At 57.6% G+C, this 12,546-nt stretch overlaps 1 protein-coding gene across 1 annotated transcript in view; it reads right to left on the reverse strand.

Moving 5' to 3' along the window:
• Nucleotides 1-7,441, reverse strand: part of CAPN9 (calpain 9) — a 41,285-nt gene extending 33,844 nt beyond the window's left edge. The window contains exons 1-2 of the mRNA XM_008589971.1: nt 7,229-7,441; nt 1,819-1,888 (exon numbers count right to left, since the gene is read on the reverse strand). Of these exons, the coding sequence (XP_008588193.1) occupies nt 1,819-1,888; nt 7,229-7,441 (283 nt within the window). The remainder of the gene's footprint in view (nt 1-1,818; nt 1,889-7,228) is intronic.
• Nucleotides 7,442-12,546: the final 5,105 nt, after the last annotated feature.

Raw genomic sequence — 12,546 nt, forward strand, 5'->3', positions numbered from 1 at the left:
GAACCAACGATCCACTGAGGTTCAATATGAGGCTGTCATTCCAGATATACACTTACACCAAAGTGACAAGCCAAAGCTTTGACGGACAGAGGAGCCTGAACGATGATTTGCCATTGAACGGTAATGAGGAAGCCTGACCTCAGTAAAGGGCACCCACCTGAATGGGAGGGTTTTGGAGAAGTCCAAGTTCTATCTGGAACGGATAATTGTGTCTTCTGTTACCCATGTGTCATCCGTCCATACATATCTACCTACGTGCCTTCCTACCTGTTACATACCTGCTGTGTGTATGTCCATCCAACCACCTGTCCTTCATCTGTCTGTACTTATCCATCCATCCATCCGTCCATGTATCTGTCCATCCGTCCGTCCGTCCATCCATCCATCCATCCATCCATCCATCCATCCATCCGTCCATCTATCCGTCCATCTATCCGTCCATCCATCCATCCATCCATCCATCCGTCCGTCCGTCCGTCCGTCCGTCCATCCATCCATCCATCCATATCTGCCTACAGACCTTCTTACCTGTCGTCTGTCTGCTGTGTATCCGTGTGTCCATCCATCCATGCATCCATCTCTCTCACTCTGTCAACCTACAATGGTCTGTCCCCCACCCTCAAATTCATGTGTTGAAACTTAATGGCCAACGTGACAGCATTAACAGGCTGGGCTTCTAAGAGGTGATTAGGTCACGGGGCGTCTCCCCCACGAATGGGATTGAGGCCGTCACACAAGAGGCTTCACACAGGGTTTGGCCTTTTTTGCTCTGTCCCTTCCTCCACGTGAGGACACCCGGACGGCCATCTGTGAGGAACAGGCCCTCACCAGAGGCTGCACCTGCTGGCACCTTGCTGTTTGACTGCTCAGCCTCTAGAAGTGTGAGCACAAACTCCTGCTCTTTATGAATTTCCCAGCCTTCGATCTTTGTTATCGCAGCACACACAGACTAATGCACGCTCTGCCTCTGTCATCTCTTTATCTAATCGTCTGGCATCTGGCTACCTCCCTATCTACCTCCCTGTATCTGTACACCTGTCTGTTTAACCAACCATCATCAGCTCACTTACTCCCCAGGGAGGTCCCAGCGTGGCTGGCCTCCACCCTTACACCACAGTGACAACCTCGGCTGTGACTGAATCGGGGTCTGCGTGAGTTTTCAGTGGTTTGCTCTCTCCAGCGGATTCTACTGGTACTTTTTAAAGAGGCTTCTCTGTTTTCATTGATAGATTAAAGGTAAACCCAGCCCAATTGGACTAACCCTGAAATGCAGGACCCGATTTAACTGGTGAGGGGGCACACTCAGGTCAATTGTGGGAGGGAGAGTGGGGGTGCGGGGAGCTCCCCCAAAGTAAGCTCCCAGCGAGGCATTGTGTATAATGGCTAGGTCTCTGCAGCCAGACTGTCTGCGTGCGAACCCCAGTTGCACAACTACCACTTCTGCGATCTTGGACAGGTTAGCCTCCCTCAGCCTCAGTTTCCTCGTCTGTAACATTGGGAGGGGGGTTGGGAAGATGAACAGAGCAGCACGTGCTCGGGACAGTGCCCGGCGGGGGCCGAGTCTGCGCGTGTGGGTGCTGGCCGCAGTCGACATGTGTGACAGACGGACCAAGGCAGCCGGGTGCCGCTGCTCTCCGTAAGCTCCTGGGCTGTGAGCCCCGACCATAGGCATGTCCGACCCCCAGAGCACGAGAGGGCGAGGGCTCCATTCACGGGGAGCAGGGGTGGTGCCAGCCGCTGCCAGCCCCCACCCCTCCGTGCTGCCCAGGGCCAGTCTGCCCAGCCGCCCTCCCCTGGGCTCCGTCCCCTCACACTCACCAAGCTCCCCCTGGCAGATATCAGTCCTGGTGGCCCCTCCGAGAATGAACTCTGGGTTTTTCACGATTTCCTGGAGGAACGAGAGCATGATCAGTGAGGGGAGCCCCCACGCAGCAGGCCAGTGGGAGAGAGCAGGGGCAGGGTCTGCGCCCTGCGCAGCGCAGAGGGCTGCCTTCCCCCTGTATTTGACTTTTCTGTGGGGGGCCCTGAGGAGGCTCTGTGTCCTGGACACACCTGGGCCCTCCCTGGGAGCCCTGTCCCCTGGGGAGAGGTCCTGCCTCTTTCGCGTGCTCACTGCACAGATGGGTGCTCTGCTGTTTTCATGGGGTCAGGGTGATGCCGGTGAGTAGGGGCTTTTGCACCTGTCTGCAGACACCAATACTGAGTCAGGGCCTGGGCTGGAGGCGGAAGGTCCCAGCAGCATCTGGGCCGATGCCGTGGGGGCAGCACAAGCTTGTTGCCCCCCCCCCCCCCGAGAGCCCCCTGCCCTGAACTGTCATTCTCAAGTGTCCCAGGACCCTCCTTCTCCTCTGGTCTTGTGTCTCAGAGAATCAGCAGGAGGACAGGGATTTGTTTGAAGCCAAGGGGACTCGGGGATGACGCAGGTAAGATGATGGCACTGTCTGTGCACCTTCCAGATGTCCCCTCCTGATGCAGCCATGACACCAGAGCACCTGCCCGGGGAGGGCTGAGTGGACACATTAGATTTTCCAACACTCGGGTAGACGCAGGGCCGTGCCATCAGATGCAGCAGAAACCCAGACCTGGTCAGGACACCCCGAATGCGGCCCCTCCTCTGTGAGGACACTCCCACCCTCAGCTCCAGGGAGCCTCGGAGTCTTTGCATTAAGTGACCCTAATCTCAAACGTGGCAGGGAGTCTGTCCTCGGGCCAGGGTCCTGGCTGCTGCGCGGACCCTCTCCATCTGCACGGAGCAGCACGTCGCTGCTGTCCTGCCTCACCCTCGGCCAGCACAGGTGTTTGCAGGTGTCTCAGAGCCGAGCCCAGAGGGACAACACAAACCAGGAAAATGTCAGAGGACCTTGAGAAACAGCCCAGCAGTATCCTGCCTGCTCAGCAGAGGGGCTCTGCGCAGGCCACTGAACGTCTCAGGCTGTGTCCTCATCTGTCACCAGCTCGGACATTCTGGGCTCATTGCAGAATGTGTGCTGGGGCCCCTGCCTTGGCGGGTGCCCCAGGAACCCCCACAACCCTCCCTACCTGGATTGCCCAGTTGCCACCAGGAGAACTGCCCCCATGAGCAGCTCGCACTGCCGGTACCTCTCGTTCCTGCAGTGGACATAGACGGGCTCCGAGAGCCAGCAGCCCCTGCCTATCCGGCCGTGCCAGGCACGTGGGGCCTCACCTCTCTCCCCGTCCCTGTCTGCCCCAGCCTCCCGCTGGCCTGGCCCCGACAACTGCCACATGGGGCCCCCCAGCTCTGTCTGCTATGGGTTGTTTTGTTCGAGAGAGTTTTACCAGATCACATCCAACCAGGAGAAAACCCCCAAAGGAGGAAACTCAGAAATTCTCCCCAAGTGAGCACAAATTAGTCATCGGGCATACACTGGGCGGTGCCGGGGTGTGGCTCTGTGGGTCGGTGTGTCCGTGAATCGCTGCACACGTGTGCCGGTCCTGTGAGGGCCATGGAGGTCTGTAGATGTGTGGAGGGGCAGCCAGGGGGCCCCCGGGAGCCACGCAGTGGTATACGGGGACGGGTGTGTGGGTCCCGCACGTGTGAGATGCCTGTGACCTGCCTGCATGTGTGGTGTGCTTGTGCCCACGTGTGTGCTCCATATGTATACTGGTTGCGTGTGCACTTGGGCGCATTGTGTGTGTGTGGGTGTCCTGCACGTGCGTGTGGGGCCCCATGTATGTTTGTTCATGTGAAGAGAGGATAGGGTCACCTGCAGCTGTGGTCCTGTGATAGGACGATCAGAGGGGTGTCAGTCGCAGGGGTCTTGAACTGAGCCTGGACTGCTGCCTGTGGACCCCGGGAGCCCCGTGGGAGGCGGCCCTGGCACCACCCGGCGTGTTTGCTTTCAGGGCCTGTTCTGTTGAACTTGCACACGATCCGGCCTCAGCCCAAGATGCAAACTTTCCTCTACTAAGCAAGTGATGTGAAAGAGAAAGGCCACGCTTCCAACAAGGCCTGGAGACGCTGGGTGCCGCGGTCCAAAGCCGTGTGCTCAGCCCGGTGGAGGCCTTGGGGACCCTGGGGCTGTCCCAGAGCTGCTGATGGCCTCTCTGGGTGGTGGGCTAGCCCACGGTGCAGGAGAGGTTATGGCCACGCGACACGTGTGGGCACGTTTGGGGAGGAACCCACGGAAGACAGCACCGGGGCAGGCAGACAGGGTGTGGGGAGAGGAGGCTGTTACTCGTGCCACAGGGGCCAGCCTGCAGGGTCAGCGCTGATGACACGCGTGGGCACGTTTGGGGAGGAACCCACGGAAGACAGCACCGGGGCAGGCAGACGGGGTGTGGGGAGAGGAGGCTGTTACTCGTGCCACAGGGGCCAGCCTGCAGGGTCAGCGCTGACAGCACTGTGGCTGCCTTCCCATTTGGCGGAGGTCCCCCAACACCTGTCCCCTGCCTGTGCACCCACTTACACGCAGGTGCACAGCCCCAGGGGTGACCTTGCCTTCTCTCAAGCTCAGCCTGTCACCCTCACTTTGCCCCCACTCCCCGGTCCCCCCTCTCCTTGCCTTGGGCTCCCTGGCTTCGAGCTTCACCCTCCAAGCACAGCTGTGTTTGACAAGAAGGTGGAGCTGGGGAGGGCCACCCCACCCACGGTCCTGCGGCCGCCCGGCATTTGCTGCTGAGACATGCGCCACCGTGTACATGCTGAGCAGAAATGCAAACATGCCCAAGCCACGGGGGCCTCTGGAGGGAGACCGGATACTCTTATGACCACCCTGCTGACCCCCGTCCTCTAGCAGAGACCCTGCACCTTCCCTGCAAGAAGCAGCTCGGTGCCCACCCCAGCCCATTAGCTCTGGATTTTGCAGAAGTATATGAGATTTAATGCAAAGCCCCTGGCCCCCCTGAATAAGAGACAGACGGGATGTGTTTCTGGGAGTGAAGACCAGACCAGGGGGACCATCCGAGTTGCAGACAGAGGAAAAAGCACAACAGATTCTGAAAGTGGCCCAAGGGCAGGACAGCCACACAGTAGACTTAAGATAAATAAAACGATTGTGCAGCCCAGGAGGAGACAGTGGGATGCGGAAGGAACAGGAGGGTCGGGTTGGCAGGGCCACTTTGCGGGGGGGCGGGAGGCAGGGCACAGTGGAGGGGCCTGTGCATCAAGGCCACACCCAGCATTTGGGGCAATACCGGCAGGAGATCGAGTGAAAATGACATCACTCAGCATCAGGGAAATGCAAATCAAAACCACGTTGAGAGAGCGTCTCACCCCAGGTAGACAGGCCATTACAGGACAGAGACTAACACACGCTGACAAGGATGTGGAGAAAGGGGACCCTCCTGCGCTGCTGGTGGGACTGTGAGTTAGTGCAGCCGCTGTGGAAAACAGTGTGGAGGCTCCTCAAACAACTACAGACAGACCTGCCCTACGATCCAGCAATCCCGGTGCTGGGTTTATACTCAAAGGAATGGAGATCATCATGTCGAAGGGACACCCCGCACTCCCATGTTCATCGAAGATCTATTTCCAATAGCCAAGATATGGAACCAACCTAAATGTCCATCATCAGATGAGTGGATAAGGAAACTGTGGCACATCTACACAATGGAATACTACTCTGCCATGAAAAGGAATGAAATTCTGCCGTTCACAGCAATATGGATGAACTTAGAGAAAAATCCAAGTGAAATTAAGCCAGACACAGAAAGAGAAATACCACATTCTCTCACTCATAAGTGGAAGCTAAAAATAAATAAAAGAAAGAAAAATACAACAATCACAGCAATTCACTGAACTTTCAAAAGGAGAGAATGGAACTGAGGCCTCCAGTGGTGGGAAAGGGAAAGGCGGGGGGGACAGCGAGAAATTGGTAAAGGGCCACAAAAAAGGGTTACACTGCGTGATGATAAGTATTGCATAATGTAAAAAAAATGAAAAAAGGGATAGTGGGAAGACACCAGGGTCCCCAAATCACTCCGTGAGGTGCAGAGGCTCCTTCCACCACCGCTGACCTGCTTTGGGCTGTTGACCTGTGACATAAGTGAGAAATAAATCTATTGTGTTTCGCCACTGGCGTTGGAGTGGGGGGTTAGGTAAAGACGACACCTCTCAGAACCGAGATCTGAGACTTCAGGTCCCTGGCGGGCCTCGTTCCAGGAGGGGAGCCTCTGAGGTGGAAGCAAAGACTCCCCCACCCTGGCCTGAGCCTCGAGCTTTTATCTTGGAGAATTCCAACTCTGGCAAAGACTAGTCGAGGGACGCTTTAAACCAGGTGATGTCAGTGCAGACTGCAAGGTTGGGGCTGTCTTAGCAGGGGGGGACAACTGGGCTGGCAGTAGCTGCTGTGAGTGGAAAACCTTCTGTGTCCCGGACATCGACCTACACTGGTCATTCCTGGTCCCATTTGCAGGTAGGGGGACTGAGGACATTGTCCTCCATCCGTCATCACTGGTCCGTTTTGCAGGTGGGGAGACTGAGGAAGTGAAGTGAGGTGGCCACAGGCTTGGGACAAGTCAGTGGCAGGGCGGGACCATGCTCAGGGTCTCACCTTGGCTGCAGTGTCCTGCACTGCCCTCTTGCCCACAGAGCGGCGCCCAGGCCGGTGCCCACCCAGTGGGAGTGGGAGCAGGCGGACACCGGGTCAGAGGTGGAGCCCTGACTAACCCACATGGCAAATATTGACCCGGTCCCAGGCACTGGCTGCTGCCTCTGGGGACCTGCACTCGCAGACCGTGTGGTAGGGTGGCACTGACCTGGCTCTCCTGCAGGAGTGGGGGTGTGTTCTGGGGGGCACAACCCTGCTCCAGCCTCTGGTGGCCCCCATCGCACCTTTGCTGGGGACTTGCAGAGCCAAACTCCCATCCTCATGGAGCACCCAGCTCTAGAGCAGAAGCCACAGGGCACCATGCACACACAGTCTCAGAGCCACCAAGCACAGGGGGGAACACGGTGGCACATGCTCTGAGTCTGGTGGCCTTGTCCTCGGGATAAAGCTTTGACTCCCCACCTACTGGCAAGACCATCCGACTCCAGGTCCCTGGCCTTGGTGGGAGTCAGCGAGCTCAGAGCAGGCCAGGGGTGCGGCCGGGCACCCAGGACACCCCCAGAGCACCTCAGGCCTGTGCGTCACCCCTGTCTTCAAACTGCAAAGGGCTCAGCAGCCGACTCAGTCGGTTTGAGTGTAGCCGCCCCCAGCCCCTGTTCCTGTGCCCTCCCTGGTCCCCAGGAGCTTGCCACCCCCTCCACCCCTTCTCGTGCACTCACCCCTGGGCGCTTCCACACAAAGGGGACCTGGGGCCTCTGGCTGTAGAACAGGGACGCAGTGTTGGCAGGGAAGTCCACATCCTCAAACAGGATGTCCTTCTGCAGGCAGCCCTGCCTCAGCTGCTCGAAGCTCTGGCCCGAGGAGTGGGTGGCCCGGGCATCCTTGGGCACCGGGTGAGCCTGGGGCCCTGGGGGCCGGTACAGGTGCGGCATGGCTGGCTCCTGGGGCTGGCACGGGTCAGAGATGGGTGGAAAGGAAGTGGATGCACGAGCTGCCGGAGCTGCTCAGGGGCTGAGTGGCCGTCACTGCACTGCTCCCGGCACCTTCCTGTTCGACGGAGTGGGACACGCCCTGATGACAAACGTGGGACAGCCCTCTGTGCTCAGCACCCCTGAAGACCTGGGACAGCTCTGGGCCACTCCAGGCGAGGCAGCGCCTCAGCTCAGTGCACTGGAGGGACCTGTGGGGCGAGGGGACAGCTTTGTGCGGCAACAGTGAGGCCACGCTGGTGCACGAGGTGGCTGCGGGGACAGTGCACTGAGTGGTCTTGGGTCGCGTCTCCTGAATCAGCGAATGGCAGAGTCCCGTGGCTCTGTGGGGCCTGGCGAGTCACAGTGGGGCATTTCCCATGAGCGTGGCATGCACAGCTCTCATGGGGGCCATCACGCTGTGACCTAGAGCGGGGGTCAGCAGGCTTTTTCTGTAAAGGGCCGGAGAGTAAGTATTTTCAGCCTTGCGGGCCATAGGTTGGGTTGCAAGGACTCCGCCTTGCCGTGGCAGTGCCAGGGAGCCACAGATGCTACGTGGACAAGCCGGCGTGGCTGAGTCCCAGTGAGACTTTCCTTACTAAAGTGGTGGGACCGGGTTTCGTCCAACCTGACCCTGATGCAGATGAACTTGCAGAGGACATCAGCTCCTCCTGCAGGGCACACGCTCCTCGCTTCTCCTGACGTCAGATCTGCACAGTCCTTGTCCTGGAAGTCCCCACACGTAGGATCTCACATCCGAGAGAAAGCGAACGTCAGAGGATGGGGCAGTTTAGAGAGAGCATCAGCCACCACGCGCGACCCCTGATGTTCTAAGCACCTGCAGTGATTTCTGTGTGATTCTCCGACTGGTCAGAGTCGGGGTTTGGGCACAGGGGTCTTGAGTTGGTGGGTGCGGTTAAAAGACTGTGACACGCGTTCCATACAGCCCCACGGTTCCCAGGAATGATCACCAGCCCGCCACGCCCCATCCAGAGGGTCCTGCACGTTGTTTCACAGGGAAGGTGGAGACATCAGAGTCGGGTTTAACTCTGCTGTGGACTGAACATTTGTGTCCCTCCCCATATCTGTCTGTTGAAACCCTAAACCCCAAGGAGACGGTCTTAGGAGCTGGGGCCTTTGGGAGATAACTGGACCAGGAGGGATGAGCTGAGGGGTGGGGTTCGTGCCCTTATGAAAGAAGCCGCAGAGGCTCCTCACCACGTCCTCCGTGTGAGGACACAGCGAGAAGGTGTCATCGATGAACCAGGAAGCAGGTCCCACCAGACACTGGCTCTGCCACGCTTTGATCTCAGACTTCCAGCCTCCGGAACTGTGAGGAATAAATGTCCGTTGTGCATAAGCCGCCCAGGCTGGAGTGTTTGGTGACAGACAAACTCACAGCTTTGCCTGGGGTGACCTTGGGTGCATCACCTGTGTAGTCTGGGTGACCTTGGGCGCGTCACCTGTGCCGTCTGCACCTGGGTTCTCCTGGAACTGCGGTCAGCGCTGTCCATGGGGTGCGGGACAGAGGTGTCAGGTGGCTTCCTGCCTTCGGGCTCCAGTGAATAAACAGCCGTGCTAACAGCAGGAGAGCAGACTTGGAAGGAAAGTCCAACACTTGGGATATGCTGAGAGTAAAGAGCCCTCCCGTGTGCTGGAGGGAGTGTGAATCAGTGTGACCCCTTTGGAAGGCAGTTTATTAACTTCTAGCAAAAGGACGGATGGTGTCCTCTCCGATCCATCCGACCGGCTCCTGATAACCCATCCTGCAGGTGCACCTGCACCCCGAAGGGTGAACGGTGCACCTGCCTATTTATTTCATGGCAGTATTCACTTTAGGAAAAAGCTGGAAAACACTGTGGGGGAATGGTCAGAAAGTTAGGACACAGCTAATCACGAAGCGGTAGAACAGGACAAGGACAGCGTCCTGCTGAGTGCAAAGGTCTCCGGGGCCTGCCGTTGAGTCAGAAAGTCACGGTGCGGGGCAGCTGTGGACGCTGCCGTCTGTGGGGCGAGGGACAGGGACATTTACTCACATCTGTGTTAAGAGTCTCGGAAGCTAGCAAGGTGCTGCTAACAACGGTTCTCTCCTCTGGGGTGGACTGAGCAGATGGGGTGCAGGCGTGTTGGGGAGACGTGTCTGGACGCCTTTTATACTTTTCAGTGTTAGCCCTATAGATTTAACAGGCTGAATTTCTCTTTAAGTTTGAGGTGCCCATGAGAGGGTCAGAGGGTGAGGCCAGGTGGGCAGACAGCGGGCCCAAGTCCCTGTGGCTGGGGATCCCGATGCTGTGCTCAGAAGCCACTCAGCCCCCGCCGCTGCCACACAGCCCCTCACCCCGTGCCGTGCCCTGGGGACGTCAGCACTGGGTGAGCAGCGGCGGCGTCGGCAGCAGCGCCAGCAGGAGGGGTGGTCTCAGAATCCTCACCCTGCGTCCCACGCATGCAGAAATGTAGTTCTGTCTTTTCTAGAACCTTCCTCAGCATGGCCCTCGAGCCCTCCCTACTTGTGCCATCCCGTCGCAGGGAGTTACTCCAGTGCAATGAGTTTTCAGTCAGTCCTAAGTATTACTGGTGGTCCGTGTGCCCTCCACCGGTCACACTGTCCTGCAGAGCCCAGCAAGGCCACGTCTGCAACAGCCTACTCTGTGCCCTGGACCAGACCAGAGGCCCTCGGTCCCAGGCTGTTGGGGGCCTGGGCCCTCCTTTCCCTTGTCTCAGCCCCAGGGACTTTCTGAGCGGGGACGGACTCTCAGGTCCCTGGTGATTTGCTTTATGATTTACTCTACAGTCACTCCCCCAAGCTTTGATCTTGAATTTTAAGAAAAATCTCATTTTGTGGCTTCTGAGAAATCCTTCGTGCTCTCTCGAAAGCCCGGCCTTGCAAAGCTGCACGATGACGTCTTTGTTCTAGGGGGCCTCTGCCTCCCACCCCCCAGGGCTCCTGCGTGCTGGCACCCCGTTTCCTGCAAGGCGAGTGGTCCACGCGCCTCCACCCACCCTCCCACGGTTGTTGGTGTCCTGACACCAGGCAAGTCTCGCTTCCTCCCCCAGGGACCTGTCCTTCCCAGAGCACCCCTGTCCACCCTCGTCCCAGTGGGCACGCAGCCGTGAACACAGCGTCTCCTCTGTGGACTGAGCCTGCACGGTGCTGCCCAGCCTCGGGCCTCTGCCATTTGACTCCAGGGAGGTCCCAGTTTGGCACAGGCTCATGGGTGACCTGGTGGCCCCCCTGGCCCCCCAGAACTGCTCATGCAGCCTAGAGCTCCCTCAGCCATGGGCTTTCTTTCTGCCTTGATTGTGGATTGTGGGACACTGTTTCCTCCAGGTAAGCTCCACGCCCCCTGCCTGTCCCTAAAGCCTAAGGCGACACTGTTGAAATTGCCCCCCATCCCCAAGAAGGGGTTTTGCTCCTTAAGAATTCAGTGTTGAAGGACACTAAACGTCCTGTCTTCCTTCCGCTGACTCTGCAAGGTCTCTGTCTGGATTGTGGCCTCAGCCCGAGATGACGTGACTTCCTCCCCATCTAGGGGCTACAAGTGACACTGCGCACAGACCTCAGGACCACCCGGACCCTGGGCCAGCAGAATAAGAATCCACGGTTTAGGGCGCAAAAATCCTAATTTAATTTTTAAAGACTATATTTTATCTCCTCTTGCTCTGAAGCCCCCTTTCCCACCCAGGACTATGAATTTGGATTTCACTCTGTTTCTCTCTCAGTCTCTCTTCCTGTCAACGAGTGGTCACTCCAAAGTTCAAACCCACTGTAAGGTCCTTTTTTTACTCACCCAGGTGGGCTTCCTTTCCCTCCCTCTTCTGTGTATCTGGTCGGGGGAATCTTACAGATCCAGGCATTGGGGCGGGGTCGGGGTCTCTGGCCCTCTGGGGCCTCTGGGAACCCACCTCTTTCCCCACCGTATTTGCAGCCAAAGGGTCACAGCTAGGACAATGTGTGTGGGTCCCCTGGGGGCCTGAGCGTGGCTCCAACATCTCCTCTGAGGTCTCCCCGGCTGCTGAACCTCGGAGACTCAGCCGTCTTCCCAGCGGGCCCAGCTTTGGCTTCTCAGCGCCGTGTCCCGGCCACGTCTCCTGCCCTGTTGGGGCTGCACCCTGGTACACCAAGCGGCTCTGAATTCTCGGCCACCCACCCCCACAGTGGACACGGTCATCCCAGCAGGCTTCCTCTGCCTCGAGAGTGCCCGTTTTACAAGCCCCATCCCCAGGATGGATGCAGGGCTCGTTCCCACCGTCCAGGCTGCCCAGGCCCAGGCATGTGACCCAGGCTGTGCCCGACAGATGCCCCCACATGAGATGGATTCACAGAGAAGTGAGAAAGAGGGGACCCATGTGGGTGGCATGTGTGCAGGTGTGGGGGGCGCGTGGAGTCGTCACGGTCTGAGGATCCACTCGTCGGCATCCCGTGCGAGTCCCCCACAGTGTGGGGAGGAGCGAAGTCTGTGCAAGCCGCAGTGGCCGTGACTGTCGTCTCTCTAAAGTAGCTTCCTGGGGGGTCGAGCATCGCTCCTGGCCTCCCTTGAAATTGTCACCTCTCTATAAACAGGGGAACTGGGGGGACTCGCAAACCTCCGCCCCCTGAACAACCCTGGTGCCATTTCTCTTTTACTTTTAATTGGCAAATAATAATTGTATCCATGGATGGGCTACGATGTGATGTTTTGATAGGAGTTTACACTGTGCAATGAATAAATCAAGCCAACCGACATATGCGTCACCTCACATACTTATTTTTTGTGGTGAGAACGTTTAAAATCTACTCTTTTAGACAGAACTGAGGCCACCAGAGGTGGGAGGGGGAGGTGAAAGGGGTAAAGGAAGGGTTGATAAAGGGCCACGAATAATAACTGCCTCGTGCAATGCTGAACACACTGATTGCCCTGATGTGAGCGTCACATACGGCACGCAGGTATTGACATTCAACGCGGTGCCCCACACGTGTGCACAATTGTGTTTCAATAAAAAATAAATAAAAGTTTTAAAAATTAAAACAACTACTCTTTTAGCTTTTTTTTTTTTTTTTTTTTTGTCTTTTTCCGTGTCCGGCAACGGAT

Source organism: Galeopterus variegatus, unplaced genomic scaffold (assembly GCF_000696425.1).
Source record: "Galeopterus variegatus unplaced genomic scaffold, G_variegatus-3.0.2 Scaffold5783, whole genome shotgun sequence".
Classification (NCBI taxonomy): Eukaryota; Metazoa; Chordata; class Mammalia; order Dermoptera; family Cynocephalidae; genus Galeopterus; species Galeopterus variegatus.